Genomic DNA, 16,679 nt, shown 5'->3' with positions numbered 1-16,679 from the left:
AATACTGAATATAGGAAAGAATTAAAACCTTCATTCCTTCCCTCCACAGCAGGCTTCCACATACTATTTAAATATAGAAATAGGAGGAACAAAGAATGTGCAAATGGCTTGATAACTGCTGGAATAACTATTGGTTGTTATGGTACATTCTGAAAGGTTTTTCCTCTGAGACCTTATTAACAAAGGAGCAAAATGGCTCAACAGTCAAACATGAAAGTATTGACAGCTACATCTCAGAATTTACTTCATCAGTCCCTTAAACAATTTCTTTTGAAGACAAAAGCTTTCATATATTTATATTTACACAGCTCTTTATATGTCATCATCCTCTCAGAAATTTTCCTATTACACTAAATATTTAACGAACATCATAGAACATAATCATTTCAGCATACACATGCAATCAGACAAAAATATCTCCAAAGCTATAAAGGAAAAAAAAAAAGACTTTATTAAAAAAATACAAATTGAAAATCAAAAAACACTATGAAACTTGCAGTATGCAATATTTCTACATGTATCTTATATGCTATTAATATAATTATTAGAATTGATAAAACGTTTTCAGAAATAACACCTTATTTTTTGTTTTCCAGTTCTGCTCAGCTTGAAATTTTCCCTTTTTCTAATCCTTCAGTTCTCCTTTTCTAGTATTTTACATTGGGAAAGCTATCACTTTTAGTTAGGAACAGCTTTTCATATTAAAGGAATAGCACTATATAAAAAATAGCACCATATTAAAATGTAAACATTCAATCTATACTTCTTTAAAAGCCCAAGAGTTACACAAATGAATCCTTCCTCTTATCTGAAAAGGGCTGTAATTCATCATTACTGGTCCTACTTGTATCTGACGGTACAGCTGAGAATTTCTTGAGTGAAATAGATAAAATAACTTTCAGAAATGGAGGAACAATGACATTGACTGATGCTCAAGGACTTTTATTCTCACTACCCAGGATACAAAGATAGAGGTGAAATCAACATAATTTCTTCTCACAGATGCTTTTGAATTACTACCTTAGGCTTTCATGGCCCTCTCCCCTGTGAACCTCATCCCACACAGGAGCATTCAGGGACCTCACATTCCTAGTTCTGCACAGAAAGCTTGGAAAGTCAGTGGCCATTGGTGCCACAGAAGCTGCCTTGCTCCTGAAATGAATGTCTTGGTAGGAAAGCCCTCAAGTCCTCCCCAGACAACTGAAGGCAAGTAGGGAAATCTCTGATGAAACAAAGAAATGACAGCTAGAGTAGCTGATTAATGGCAGTATCAGAGGCTGCAGCATCCAGGATCTCCACTCTGTCTAGGGATGCAGGTAGGTTTACACTGCCATGACACAATCAGTGTTGCTGTAGCTGGGTTAATATGCACACCAGCATCTACCTAGGTTATTACCACACAAGCTGAGTAAGGTGCACTCACAAATCTGAACTTCAGTGCAAGAGCACTTTTCCGATGTACTTCGGACATTGTTTATTACTTACTGAAACAAAAATTGACAGATGTACGATTTGCATTTGTTTACAGTTCTCATATTTTTAGTGCAAATTAAGCATATTCTTCATCAAGGCATGTCATCAGTTGTATTCCCAAAAGAAAATAAATTAATAGAAACAGCTCTTATTTTAAATGCTGATTTCATGTCAAAAAGATAGCACGGCATATCAGCTCCAATAAAGTCAGTTTCTCTGATTAGCTTATTTTGTTCCCTCCCCCTCCATTGTAATATCTGATTGATTTAATGGCTCACTTCAGTAAATGGAAGCAATTAAACTTCTTTTTTTTTTTTCTTTCTAAAGTATCTATCACAACTGTTTAGTTATGAATTACTTCTTGTTAAGGTTATTTTTTGCATTCCTATTCCTATATTTCAGTCACTGGTTTTGAGCTAATGACAGAATAATATTCAGAGAAAAATGGAAGTGATTGGTTTGACAGAATGACATAATCCTCATTTCACTACATCTATTCTGTACTGACAAACAGTATATTTATAAAGCAAATGGCTTTACTCCTTGGCTTTAAGAGTAGAGACCACACAAATCCAGGAACATAAATTTTTAATTTCGTGGAATGAAGAGGGATCAAAATATTTGGCTGTGAAAAAGAAGCAGTAATCATGGAGAAACTAGTACCTCTCCATAATTATAAATTATGAAATTCACATTCCCAGTGTTTAGGAAATTGTAAGCTTCACAGATCAACAGCTAGACTGAATTAAAAGAAATACTTCACTTCCTTCTTCTTTTCTGTGCAATGAGCATTGAGTACCTTTCCTCAAATGTCCCGAGAAGCCTTTTCACTGCTATTTCATGCTTTCAGATAGATTTTTAACTAAAAGTTCATTTCAGATATATTTTATTTTGTTGTTAGGAAGAGAAATCAAATATTCACCTACTACTACTACTTCTAATGTTAGGACCAGGACTGGAAATATAAAAGCTACCTAAAACATTTTGTAAATTTCTTAGTTGACTCCATGCAATGACTTGCATTATGTTGGCAATGGTACAGCTATCCATCAGATAACCCTAAGTATTACTGTTCATATTACACATTCAGGAATTAAAAGTACATTGCCAAAGCATCAGTGCACATCTCTCAAAAAAGTCCATTCCAACCAGCAGATGTGATACTCTCTATATATGTGCAAGTTTCTATATATGTGCTGCTTCTGTTTTGTACCTTCTCTCTTAGATATTTGTCATTTTTAGGTTAGAAATTTGGAACACAATAATTATTGATCTGACAACTCCTCCTCTTCCCCACCTTTTATACCTTCTAAGCACATGTGGGAGGATAGTTTTTTTTTTAGTTAGTCATCAAAATTCAAATGAGAAAGGGAGAAATGGCTTACAAAATTAACCTACATTTGCAATATTTTACTTGTTGTACTTACTGCAAAATTAAGTACTTACTAAGTCTTGTGAATTTGTCAACTAGATTCAGCTATAGAGGCATTTTGCGGGAGGTTTTGGCTGTCTCAAGACAGTGGGATCAAGACAGTATAATTTATTTTACAATAGTAGATAGGCCTCTGTAAAATAATGACTTTGAAACACTGATTAAGGTGCAATTCAACTGCTGTTTCCCTTCCTTCTAATTTAATTCATCTTATGTTGAATAGTTGTACATTTTATTCTAAAAGAAGAATTCAAATCTGAACACGCTCTGATGACAGAAAAAGGCACACAAACCATCCTTTGCAATTAGGGCATGCAGCACGGGATGGTACATTAAAATTACATTACTCACTGTAACAAAGTGTCCTTCAGTGTATCTGCAAATACAATTTTCTCCCATTTTCAGATACTTATAAACTGTCAAAATGAAGTGAAGTAGCTTTAGCATTTAGGATTGAAGTTTGACAGTGGTAAAACTGTCAAAAGTTTTCTTCTAAGAACCTGGCAGCTCTAGGTACTGAACTCACTGAACTCAGGTTTTATTCATTGATTTAAGGACAACTTGGCTTTAGTTGTGATATATGGATATATGTCCCTTTGGAAACCAACACTTTGTTTCAATTTGGTCACAGTCTAACAACAGACTTCAATATGAAAAATATTTTGTTGACAACATTTTTTCCCATTACAAAATCATTATACACTTATTAGCATGAAACACTTTATTTTTACTGTCACCCGGCTGTTTTCAGAGATAAGGTATTCATGCTTGGTCTGATCCCTAAATTCAGAACATTATGTCCTTGTGGCATTGCAATAAGAAAAAAAAAATGTTAGGAATGCCTTTTAGATGACATAAAAGAAAAATAACCATGCAGATAAAAAATGAGTAAACCACTTTAATTTGTTCTGAAGTCACGTATACCTGAACGCATAGCATCTTTTTGAATGCTTTCATAATCATGCCAGTCCTTCCTTTTTAAGCCATCAGTCCAGGTAAAGAGCTGTCCATCTCCCAGCCCCAATGGAAGTGTCTGCGAAAACAGTAAATAAACAAACAAATAAATAAATACATACATATGTGGTTTGCATTATTAAAGACGAACAGTCAAGCAAATAAAACATTCAGCTTATTCAATGCAAATATTGAAACTTTACTGTGGTAAATGAAGTACCTTGATTTTTTCCTTAAACTATCACTTGTGCAGAATTGGAGTTACATAGTTATATTTACTCTGTACCTTTCAATGTTTCCCTTTCTTTTTTTTTTTTTTTTTAATACCCGCTGTTGAGTTATTGGTATTTACAGAAGGTCAAAGGACTGCATCAAAGACACAAAACAAAGAGATCCCCAAAATACTTTCAAATCCCGCAGATTTGATATCATTTCATGATAAGTGATAAGGGGGAAAAAACCAAACACACAACACCACAAAATACCCAGAAAAAAACCCCCATATGACATCTAGTAGGTAATTTGACTTCCTCTTTCTAGACTCCTGATTCTTGGGTACAGCTAAGAACTGCCTTTTGCTTCTAGGTGAAATTGTCATTCTAAAGCTTTTATTTTCATAATTTTTTCTGCCAAATGCTAGTATCTTTATGAAAAATAAGAATTGAAAATGCCATTAGAAGTACATGAAATGTAGATCTGTAGGAAGTAGTACAAAGCTGCAGAAGGTTTCAAATAAAGTTAGTTTTTTCTAAATGCTTAATTTACAAAAAAATGTGGTAAAGGAAGTGGAGGACAAAATTTGACAAGCAAAGAAGATGACTGAATCAGTAGGTCTGAATCAGCAAGCTATTCAGAAAAAGAGCAGATACATAATGCATGTTAGAAACATTGTTATCAAAGTTCTGTGAAAACACACTTAAAAAGCAGTTCCAGGGACACAACATCTGATCAATCTTCTAACAGCAAATATTGAAAGCTCTACAAAAATCCTATGCATGTGTAACAGTGACGCTTTGTCCTTCATGTATCAAGTCTATAAACCCAGACAACATGGGACTCACTCATCTGCCATTCCTGACTTTACACTACTGGCTGCACAAAACTGAATGACACTCACTGCCCCCAAGAGAAATTGTCCCAGCATGCTCAGTTAGGGTTTCTCTTTTTAGGAGAGACAAATATTTGCCAGTTTACCTAGTGCAGATCTGGTTGCTAATCCATCGTTAAAACTGAGGTTCAAAGGCTTTTGAATTTGTAACCAAGAAGTGAGGAATGCCAGGCATGACTGGTTGCCTTCAAGCAAAGGATGCCAGAAATCCTGGCTGACAAAGATTCATGCTGAAACTCTCTGCTTTGAGAATGTTGGATATTCAGGGCAAAGTGATGTGAGCTCTGTGCTCTCCAATAAATCCCTGAGATATCAACAAAAACTGATCACATTCTGCTAGCATGACCTAGATTTTTTTAGTCTTAATATCACAGGTAATTTATATTACATAATGCCAAAATGCAATCCAGTTTGTGGTTATTCTTCTATTAAAACTTTGTTGTCTCTGTATTTTAATATAATACATATCAGAGATTCACACCTGGAAGAACCAAAGAACTTAACAGACCCTGATAAAAATATTTCACGTTTATCAAAATATCTAATCTTTCATGTTCTTCAAATGAACTCCCTAAATTCAGTCATTCTTGAGGTAAAACAATGCTAATGTTCTAATAGTAAGAAGAAACTGCTTGTTTTTTAAATTCAGAAGTGTAAGGTAGAACACAGGCTGCAAGAGCACTAATCATGATTCTGGAGCCCAAAGTCCTAAAGTCATCTACTCTGAAGCAATAGCTGCCTCTTTAAAAATCAGGCCCAGACAGATTCAACTAAACTTCTATCTCTTGTCAGTATGGGTACAGCTGGCATCAATCACTTGGTCCCAAAAAATCAAGAATATCAAACTATCAAAAGCAGGATGAATTTCACTTTCGTGACCCTTTATTCCTATGCTGGCTTCTTTTCCTGAAAATAGTAATCTAAATGGCAAGTCTGCAGGACACTGAAAGACAGCTGAGCAGTAGAGTTCAGAGGCTTCTGGTTCGTCTATTTGCACTTTGATGCCATTACTCTTTAAAAGTATTAATTACATGTAGTTACTTTACCTGATAACATTTACAAGTCTAATGCATCAGGAAGCCCTCTTACAAGCATAATATAGTTAAACAAATACATCTACTAAAATTAATACAGCAAAAGGATAAATATACATCTAAATATTGCACAATACACAAAAAGCTCACAGAAATCTTACTGTGGCTCATATTTTGGAAGCACAACAGTGCCCTAAGAGAACATAAGAAATGAACAAATCCAAAACCCTAGTGTTGGTGCCATCATAAGTCCCTGTTTAACAACTCAGTTTCATTTGGATAGTTGAGACTTTTTGGTAACAAGGCCCTTAACTCTCTCACATCCTATCATGGTGATTTTTCAGCTCAACACTCTTTCAAGTGTAAGGGGTATTAAATACAATGCTCTTGCATTTAACTTCTTAACACCAGTATTCAGCATAATCTCAATGAGGACTGAATATTGTGACCCTTAAAGGGACTGGACCATGAAACTCACCCTGTGTACACATTAGTTTTACCTCTGCAGAGAGCATGGAACAGGGATTAGGAAAGGATGTCGAGTTTCACAGCCGAACTCTCTGGAAAGAGCAGAAGTTTTGCAGTGCAAATTCTATAGCTCTGAAGAGATCAGAACTGCCTTCTCTCCCTTGCCAGCAACTGAAGGATTTTTTTCTATTTTCTCTTTTCTTTTTTTTTTTTTTTTTGACAGTGCTATATTGTTTAACAGGATACAAAAGTACTCGAGTACCTCCATTTCACTTCTGCTTAAGGGTAAAAATACTGCATTTTCAAAGACCCCAAAACACAGTTTCTGGAATGTTTTAAAACTGCTAAAAGGTTTCATTGTAAAACTCTAAAGTATGCTTACATGCCTCTTTTTTCCAGACGATAATGACTAGAAAAGCTCCCATTTCTAAAGCATTTCTAGATGTCAAGGAAGGAAAAGAAAAAAACCTAATAAAAAAATGTAGTATTCTTATTCTAGTTCTCCAACTTTTTTGATACATTGACAATTTAAACTATATTCTATCTTGCATCAAACTAGAATAAACTCTAGTTTAGTTATAAACAGGATGACTCTGGTATAATAGCTAGATAAGAATAATGAGTTGTTACTTGTAAATACACACAAAAAGCCCATAAACCTCCACAGTCCATCTCAGAAAGATAAGTTCTGAGTAGGTGAGTATGATGTCAAAAGATGGAATGTGCTAATGGACCCTGATTCTGAATTTTTGCTGAACACGTTTAATCATAAGCTGATGGACTAAACTCAAATAAAATTAACCACACTGCACAAGTAGAAATACTAAAGATGGCAACAAAAGCAATTCTTCGTTTCAGGGGTAATGTACAAACAGCCAGATTAAAAATTAATAAATTCATGCTATAAAATACCTTATGAATTCAGCACAAAAAATGGGTTTAGGTGTGTAAAAAAATAACCAAATAAGGTTAGGTTTCAAACAATAAAAGAAAAATTTACGAAATATTATTAATCTGTGGCTAAGCAAATTATTGAACCATAGGTTGTGGGAGACAAATTGTTCTGGAAATACACATCTGCCATTTGCACAGCCTGGGTTCTTCTATACTTAAATGGCAGCAACACTCCATGGCTAGTGTGTAGTGTTAGTTCTACATGTGCCTGTAACTGTAAGAGCAATAATACTCTTCTGGTATACATGAGGGCCTTAGAAATAGGAAGCATGACTATGGAACACTTTGGCTCCTTCCAACATATGAAGCAAGGCTTCTTTCTGGTGGAAACCAAGATATGAGAAAGGAGAAGACTCAGGCACATCTGCCCTTGCTTCCCCTCACTACGTCATCCTAACACAAAAGCAATGCTTATATGTATTCTTCAGTGACATATCAACACACAGGGATGAGAAATGAGCTCTACTGATCAGCTAAAACATACTCAGGGTTTTCCCCTCCAAAACATTTCTGTAAGTCCCCCACAAATAGTGCGGTTTTCCTCTACAGCCCTTAGCCTCTTGAACTCATGAACTATTTTCATCATTTCAGAACAATTACAAGAGCAAATATCCCACTGCATACAAAGTATTGGATTTTTGACTGACTGTCAAAAAAATCTTACAACAATTTATCATCCAACCACTTTTTACATGTAGTATGCACCTGTGAGTTGCATATTTTTAAGTGTTTCAGTCCAAAAGGGATTACCCATCTACAGGAACATTACATACAGCATCTGCCATACTATTTCATTTTCACATTAACCTCAAACCTTTTGGGATGCATGACTGATACACTACTACATAGACTCAGAAGACCTTTTTCCTCCAGAGAAGACTCAACATCTGGTTCAATTACAGAGAATATGATAAGTCCCAAAAATAGCACAATTACCAAAAACTCACTCACAGACTGTTAGATCCCTCAGAGAGGAAAAAAAGCTTCTCTGCTGTGACATTTGAAAGCTCCAACTCAGAAAGAAATGCCTTCATTGAATAATTCATTTATTTTTAATTTCACTCAGTGCAGGCAGACAATTAGAGGCGACTCAGGCAAGGGAAGAGGATATATCAATGGAAATGCACCTTTCTAAAAACATTTTAAAAAAAAGAAGATATAATTACAGATTCACTTTGAGCCTGAAGCTTTGTTCCCTAGTTCTGGGGTTATTTTACTAAACACCAATATACAAACTGAATACTGCATTAGCAAAACATCGTATGTTGATCAGCATAACCACTTCCAATTGTTTAATGAATTTTAGGAAATAATCTTACTTAGAATATAAGCACTTGTTCACACTCAGGAAAAGATGCACATGGGAAATAAAGCCATAAAGAAGTATTAAGCATAGACACCTTCAGGGATGTTTCAAGAGAAGCATAAAAACAACCACTGTTTTATTCCTGTTTGTTCTTGGAATAAAAGATTCTGTATAGTGTTTGTAAACAGTGTTGTATAAAACAGATAATTCACTAATTTTTTTTTTCTATACTTGTAACACTGACCTCTCTCAGGACTCTATGCTCTGACCAAGAACTCTGATCAAACAAGATAATAATTTAAAAAAAAAAAAAAAGAAAAGGAGAGAAAACACTGAACAATTAAATTCATTCCTATATCAGAATAAAATTAGGGATAACTTTTTAAAGAGTGGTGTCACTGGATATTAGGATCATATATTTATTATAAATCAGTTGCAAAATCACAACATCTTCATTTCCTAAATTTCTGTTCTGGTATTATGAGAAGTATATGAACACAGACATCCTCATGAAGCTTCCTCCCCTGTAGCTGGATCAGTCATGAAAACTACTAATTTTAAAAGATTTCCTCTTTTTCTGATTATGCTATATTTTAGCCCAGAACATCAAAGTGATATCTTAGCACTAGGGCACCCAAATCTGAAGTCAAGTGCTCTCTCACTTCTACACTCAAGCAAAATCCGTTCTGGTGCCAGCGACTGGCTGAGGATATTAGAGATGAAAACCAAAATATTATTTCCCCTAAGGATGTGTTTGATATAAGGCAGCCTGATCTACAGAAAAGGTATAAAATCCAAGCATCACACTATCTCATCTCTATACCTTTAAGCTTAAGCTCTGTATACTGCCTGTGTGGCTCTCCTTTCCTGTATCTCTTCAATATTACACTGAAAAACAAAAAAGGCCCTGTATCTGAACTGAGATCTGCATACAAGTATATGAACAGTGAAAGGGTACAATATAGTCCTTAAGCACCTGTGAAGTACCCACAACCATAAAATGAGAGTATCACACTTAGTAATTTGGATCCACCATGAATCTTTCCTGAAGATAACAGGAGCAAGGCAGCACATGGGCTAAAAATACCAGCCAGTAGTTCTGAACTCCCAAGCGACGTATTTCCTGTCAGGGTCCTTCTCTGGGATTCTGTCCCTTTAAGTGGGGAGCAGAGGTACATGCAGTGGCAGGCTTTGAGGGGTGGCAGCCGCCCTGCACACTTGGCACCCACCTCTTGATGCCAGTCACAGACAGTTCCAGTCAGTCCTGCACCGCTGCTGGGCAGCCACTGCCTGCCAAAACTGCTGACAATTGGAGAGGGACTTCAGGGACATATAAGACATCCCCAGGAAGAACTGAAGGGACAAGAGCATCAGAGGGACCTCATCCTACAGTGTCACTCTCCCACACACTTCAAACAAATGACTGCTGCAGATCTGGATGGATCCTCATTAGGTTGGGAGACACTGATGATGGAGCAAAGGTTGTTCAGTAAAATGTATAGAACTAGTATTTGCTATCAGTAGAAGGTGGTAAAGGCTCTAAATATAGAATCTTTCAAAAAGAAGGAAAAATAATACACTAAGCTATAATTACTGCCTTTTATTTTTATTTTTACTTTATTTTTATGTACTTTAAAATATTTTAAAAAATATGATCCAAATTATTTTCTAAATCTTTGGCTTGAAGCTATATAATAGAGACTTTAGGACATGAAAAATTTTTTCATAGGCTGAGATTTCCTGTGCCATTTATTTGTTACGCCACAGCAAATAAGTGTTCATTGCACTGACATTTACATTAGTAGAAATAATTAGTCCAGCACATCAAAAAAAGGGCATCACTTGATTTAGTCTGCGACATCTGAATGACTCAAGTTTATTTCACTTTTGAAACACTTACATCAGACTTTCTGTGCAGTCAGATTTTAGAATATCATGGACAACCCAGTAGCATGATGCCATCAATTCCAAATCAAAGCTGTTAATAATGTTATTTAGAAAATGCCAAGCTCCCAAGCATTTCTTTACTGAGATTTTTTATAGACATGTATAAAAGCTGTTATTGCTATATGAGAGTTATATATTTAAAGTCACAAAACTGCAGCCCAAAAACTAACTTAAAATATGAGTTTTAAAAACTTCAGCATTTCCTACTGACCCATGTATGAGTGCTTGAGCACGGGGTGAATGAGAACTCTAACGATGCATCTGCACGCTGCAAAGTTGTGATTTATCATGTCAAGTAATAGAAGATTACAGATGTTTAATAATACACATTGGTATGAGAAGACTAAAGCTTCTTTAGCACAGATACTGTCTTGCATCCATCATACACAGATTAAGATCTTGCAGTATGCACAGTCATTCAGGATGTCAAATTTTAAACACATGTATTTTACGGTTATCAGGAAAAGTGTTCATGGACTCCTGTGTTGACTACATCAGGTATTCACCAAGGAAAGTTCTGAGCTTCACAACTCTGCTGTATCTATCCTCAAAACTATTGAAACCATTATAAAAAATTATTTCTTATTTCTTTTAATATCTAACATCTTCAAAACATCAATTTTCACCTCAACAAAACCAGAACAATTTCAGTTAATTTATCATATGAACAGTGATGGCATCTCTTATTAGTATAAAGGAGAAGCAACAAAAAAGTTGTATTTCTTGACTGACAAGGATGACTCACGTAACACACGCAAAAGGATTCTAAATCCCCAAGGAAACAGTCAAATGGAAATGAACAGCATCAAGTAGCTATCCCGGGAACATCAGAGTATGCCTAAATGGATTCTTCTGTGTTTCAGTCACAGCCCCTTGCCTTTTACCCTTTCCCTTGGCACCACTAAAAAAGGTCTGGCTCTGCCTTCTTTACTCCATGGTCAGATATTTACAATGACGCAGATATTTATAATGACGCATATTAGTGGGCATATTAACATCTTCTCTTGTTAAGGCTAAGTAGACCCGGCTTCTTGAGCTTCTCCCCAGAAGACAGATGCTCCAGTCCCTTTGGAGAGGGATGATGGTATCACTATTGACAGGGAATAAAATGCATAGAACTCCAGAGGAGATTGGACTCCATATCAGTAAAATGTGAAACACCATGAGTTGCCAAAGGTGACCTACAAAGTCTGAGAGTAAACCTTGGCTTCCTAAATGACACTATTTGATCTGACAGTAGGACAGGAGATAGGGTCTAGACTGAAGGGATAATAAAAAAAAAATATATATATGGCAACTCCCATCTCTCTGCATGCTGGTCTAGGCTGCTGATAGATCTGCTCAATAAATAAAACACCTCACACCACCATTTTTTGTTTTCTTTTCACTTGTCTCATTTCCAATTTGATGAAAAGAAACCAAACTCAAGTAACATAAGCATTTATGACAGATCTAAATGAACACATGCTGACAATGTACAGCTTCTTCAGGTCTTCTCTTTCAAATGAAGAGTTCTTTGGCAGCACAACAGGGTAAGCTTGCAGAATAGCCTGCATCCATATTCAACTATTCATTTTCAGCAAGTTTAAAAATCATACCTGATGATGTGTTAATGCTGCATATTTTTAATGACTTTTTTTTTCAGAAATTATTTTTAACATCAAAAGACATGAAAGGGGTTTGAAGAGACTCAGTAGGACTTCTGGCAGTATGGCTACTGGTTGGTCTTCGAACGAAAAAAATTCTCTAAGACCCTTCTGATGAACAATATAAAAAATACCTTTGAGCAACTCCTGAAAGAATTTATTATATGCTAGGTTTATGGGGTTTTTAACCATGTGCTACACAATCATAGAAAATTTTAAGTATGTTCTTTTATATGAATAGTCTTCTCTTTACAAATAATCAAACACCCAAAATAACCCCCTAAAACACCAAATCCCCCAAACCAAAACAGAACCCTACGTTCATGGCAAAGAATCAGTTAGTAATTTTGAGATTTCTGAAAGTTAATTAAAAAAAGACCAACAAAACTAGAGAGAATCTATTTACAGTCTGTGGACTAATTAATTTTTGTGACTACATGCAGTTTGCGACACTGCAGGGCTGTATAATAAAGATACAATAGTGCTTATTGCTAATAGACTTTTCATAAAAATGTTTTTCCTCAAGTCTCCTTTAGATTTTTACTATGCTAAGTGTCATGCTGTTTCGCATTGGCCATAGCAACAATTTAACACAAAAAGTGCTTTTGTTTGATTCAAGTGTTAGGTGTTCTAAGCAGGAATACATCTCTTACTTTGAGATACCCGTTCGATGCAATGGTGATTAAAAATCTTATTTTCTTATGATAACTTACTCCTAAAGTAATTTGCTTTTGAATTTCTTTTACTAAAAGCCCATTCTCTCTTAGGGAACAGATTTTATAAACAGCACAGAATGTTCATTGCAGTTATGTTATCCCTTATGAGTACAATTCAACTTATTTGTTGCTTCATGAGAGAACGGCAATAATTTCAGAAGCATTTTCTATTTTGTCTTCTCCTTTGGTGCAGCTCTCACAGAAATACTATTTGCTTCATGAGTGTAACTGTTAAAATCTCTGAAGTACAACTGATAACAGCTTTGCAGCAAATCTCAAACCACTGATATCAGTATACAGTAATATTAAAGATAACTAACATTTTCTTAAATAACCCAAGTTGACCAATCTTTTCAATAGAAATAGGGTTTTGTCTTTTGTTTGCATATTCCGTTGTAATAGAAACATTTTAAGAGAAATGTCAGATGCAGAAACTAACTTTAGCCAAATTGGCTACCCAGAATGTTGAAGCACAAATAAAAAATTTGGTACAAAACATTTGTTTCTGCAGCAGTGAGATAGCATATTCTGTATTTTTGCCTGTGGTATAAAGTAAAACTTAATTTGACCTCTCTGAATATTTGTAAAAGCTAATTGCCTTTTATGAGTACATTTTTTAATTTTTACAATAGAAAAGTAATAGATTTTTTAACAAGTATTTTAATGAGCTTTAAATTACAATCTCTACAGTAACATTAGCTGACAATTAAACAGCTCTGCATACAGGTGAAATACAGTGACTTTTTATTTTATGCAATTACACGCACATTTTTAGAAGCAACAGAAGGAAAATACTGATTTGTTTAAATAGTACTTTTGAAGCTTCTTGTTCATCCATGACACAACAGAATTCATGTTCCATGGGTATAGATTTGCAAAATACTAAAGCTTTTGGCATTAATAACTGATTTTGTAATTTGCAGTTTAAGAAAAAAACCCCAATGTTTAGTTAACAAAAGTAGTGAACCCATGTTGGAAAACAATTATTATCTTGCACTTTAAAGAAGACTTTAAATCATACTAATCTGCCCAAATGAGAGAGATAACCTTTATCAGCAGGCTTCTGATGCTGCAGCATATGCATTATTATATGATCTTTCAAAGAATTCTCTTCTCATGTGGGCATTGGATAGTAATTTCCATTATTTTCAAAGTCCACAGACTGCTGCAGAAAGCAAGCCGATTAAACATAACTGATAGGTTTACATTCTTGTTCAGCCTTCTTAAGACAGCACACAGCTGATAAGGAGACCTCTTGCAAGGCCTTTGGAAAACATGACAATTTCTGTGCTTTGTGTGAACTCAGTGCAGGTTTACTGGGATCAAAGACAGTCTTCCTAGTGCTTCCAGCATAACGAAGTCTGCAACCAAGGGAATTAAAATTTTTGGTACATTTGGTTGTACATTTTCGCAGCTGATCACAAGCAAAGTCAGAGACTCATCCACTTAAGCCAGTTCCAAAGCCCTGAGCTAAAGACTTTGTTTCACTTCCCAGTGTAAAGTCAGATTGCAATTATACTGCCTTTTTTACCCTTTCTTCCTACTATTAATACATTGATTTGAAGCTTTTAGGGTTTGGGCTTTTTTTTTTTTTTTTAAATTTCATCATGCTCTCTCAATCTGACTCTAATGTTTGTTTTCTTCTCAATATAATACTCATTCCCACAATCATTTCCTTTCCAAGTGTTTTTAAGTCAAGCTATTCCCATGCATATACCTTTTTTATAGGTAACTGTCTAAAAATTAGGTAAATTGAGGGAGATTTGACAAAACAGCACTGTTTAATATAATACTTCCATGTGACAAAAAAGTTTTCACTCTTACTTTCTACCAACAGAACAATAACACAAGAATATAATTAATACCTTAATATAATAAAACAGAATAGATTTTGCTCTTTAACTTTTGCATTTTTAACCGAATCCAGTTACCTTCAAGAACAGGTAAATCAATACTGAACTATCTTAATACTAAGATGTTATGTCAGCTCCTGTTGCTACACTGTCACGTTCATTTTTGTTAAAATACCAAAATAAATTGACTACTACAGTAAGTTTTAAGGGTTTTTGTGTGGAATTCAACAATCAGGCACAGAATCATAAAATATATCTGGAAGTTCCTTTGAGACATAATCTTGCCTCACCTCAATTCTAGACTGGGTATGTTTAAATCACATCTGCCCTTGCAGATTTCCAATAGCTGAGATTGCACAATCACTCAAGGCAATCTCCTTCAATACCTCATTATTCTTGCAATTAGAAAACTTCCCCTTTCATCTAACCTGCATTACTTGCCATAATTTAAGCCTTTTATTTCTTTTGTTCTTTTCACCAGGGACAGGAATAACATATTTCCTTTCCAGCAGCTACATTTCACAGACATGAAAATTATTTTCTCCCCTAGACTAAATGCTCTTATTTTTTCAACTTCTTCTCAGTTCTTGTTGCTGACCCTGGGAGTATATGGAACTTTGAGGAGAACAGCATTACTGTTAGTAATTGGATAAGGCTAAGAATAGCAATATAAACCCCAAACAAATCAACAAGAAACGTGATAATAAATGGACAAAAAACTAAGACAAGTGTCAGTAGGCTAGCATTTACTAACAATAACAGAGATTAAATTATTTACTGTAACATCCTTTTTCTCCGTCTGAGAATAAAATAGCCTTGTTGGGCATTCATACACTTTATACTTCCAACCCAGCCATTTTATGAAGCAACAGTGAATTCTCCTAATTAAAGTGGACAAATGACTGAAATGTTTAGACATAACTAAGGCAGTCAAGGTTACGTGATGTTACAAACCTGAAAAGACACTAAAGTTCAACAGGATTCATGTACTTAAAATTACCACACTACTAGCAATAATGATCTTACAGGTCTTGTACTTCTGGTTGTGCCTGAATCACTGCCGGATCTTCCCTTAACAAGTGAGAGCATATTTGAAGAATTCACATATGCAAAGAAAGTCATCCCCACGTGGGAAAATAGGAACAAGAGTGGAAGGAGGGAAGACTTATAAGAGGTTCAAATTCAAACAACAACTTAATTTTTTTCCTCTGAACCAAAAATATTGATATTGGACAAACTGATGATCTCCTTCTGCCCAATGCCATTTAAGATGACCTTTCCATTTTATGCCAATAGTTTTCAATTAAAAAACCAATCACAGTATATTCCACTAAAAGGAGTACTCTGATTAGTTAAATCTAATTTTATCAACAGCCAGAATGTGAACAGCATATTAAAGTAAGATGAAAGTAAGCTTTGATTGATACACTGAGTTTTAATTTCTAATTTCTTGTCTCCCACTCTTTTGGTAGCAATTGAAGGTTACACATCATTGAACAGGGTAAGCTCCTGTAACTCAAATGCAGCTTTAAAGATTTGACCTTCAATTTATCTCAGATTTTTTTTTTTCCCCAGTAGTATATAGACACCAAATTGCTAGGTCTGGAGCTACGTGAAAAGTTCTAAAACATAAAATCCTTATTTAAAAACAACCACAACAAACCAGGATGAGCATTAAAATTTATCATCATAGTTCTTTCGGCAGAAGACTATATCTTTGCTATGGACTATTTTTATAGATTTTGAAAAAGTCTTCATTAAAATGCAAGATAATAATTCTTTTCCAGG

The 16,679-nt window shown here is 35.0% G+C and overlaps 1 protein-coding gene across 1 annotated transcript in view; it reads right to left on the bottom strand.

The window, feature by feature from the left end:
• The window catches only part of LOC114065442 (polypeptide N-acetylgalactosaminyltransferase-like 6), a gene marked incomplete at its 3' end in the record, with an annotated part of 186,344 nt that overhangs the window by 13,761 nt on the left and 155,904 nt on the right, over nt 1–16,679 (bottom strand). The window contains exon 2 of the mRNA XM_027899361.1: nt 3,830–3,938. Within this exon, the coding sequence (XP_027755162.1) occupies nt 3,830–3,938 (109 nt within the window). The remainder of the gene's footprint in view (nt 1–3,829; nt 3,939–16,679) is intronic.

This window comes from Empidonax traillii, unplaced genomic scaffold (assembly GCF_003031625.1).
Source record: "Empidonax traillii isolate 1590-97213 ecotype Southwest subspecies unplaced genomic scaffold, ASM303162v1 scaffold661:size936278, whole genome shotgun sequence".
Taxonomy (NCBI): domain Eukaryota; kingdom Metazoa; phylum Chordata; class Aves; order Passeriformes; family Tyrannidae; genus Empidonax; species Empidonax traillii.
This window is presented reverse-complemented; position numbering and strand designations above follow the sequence as displayed.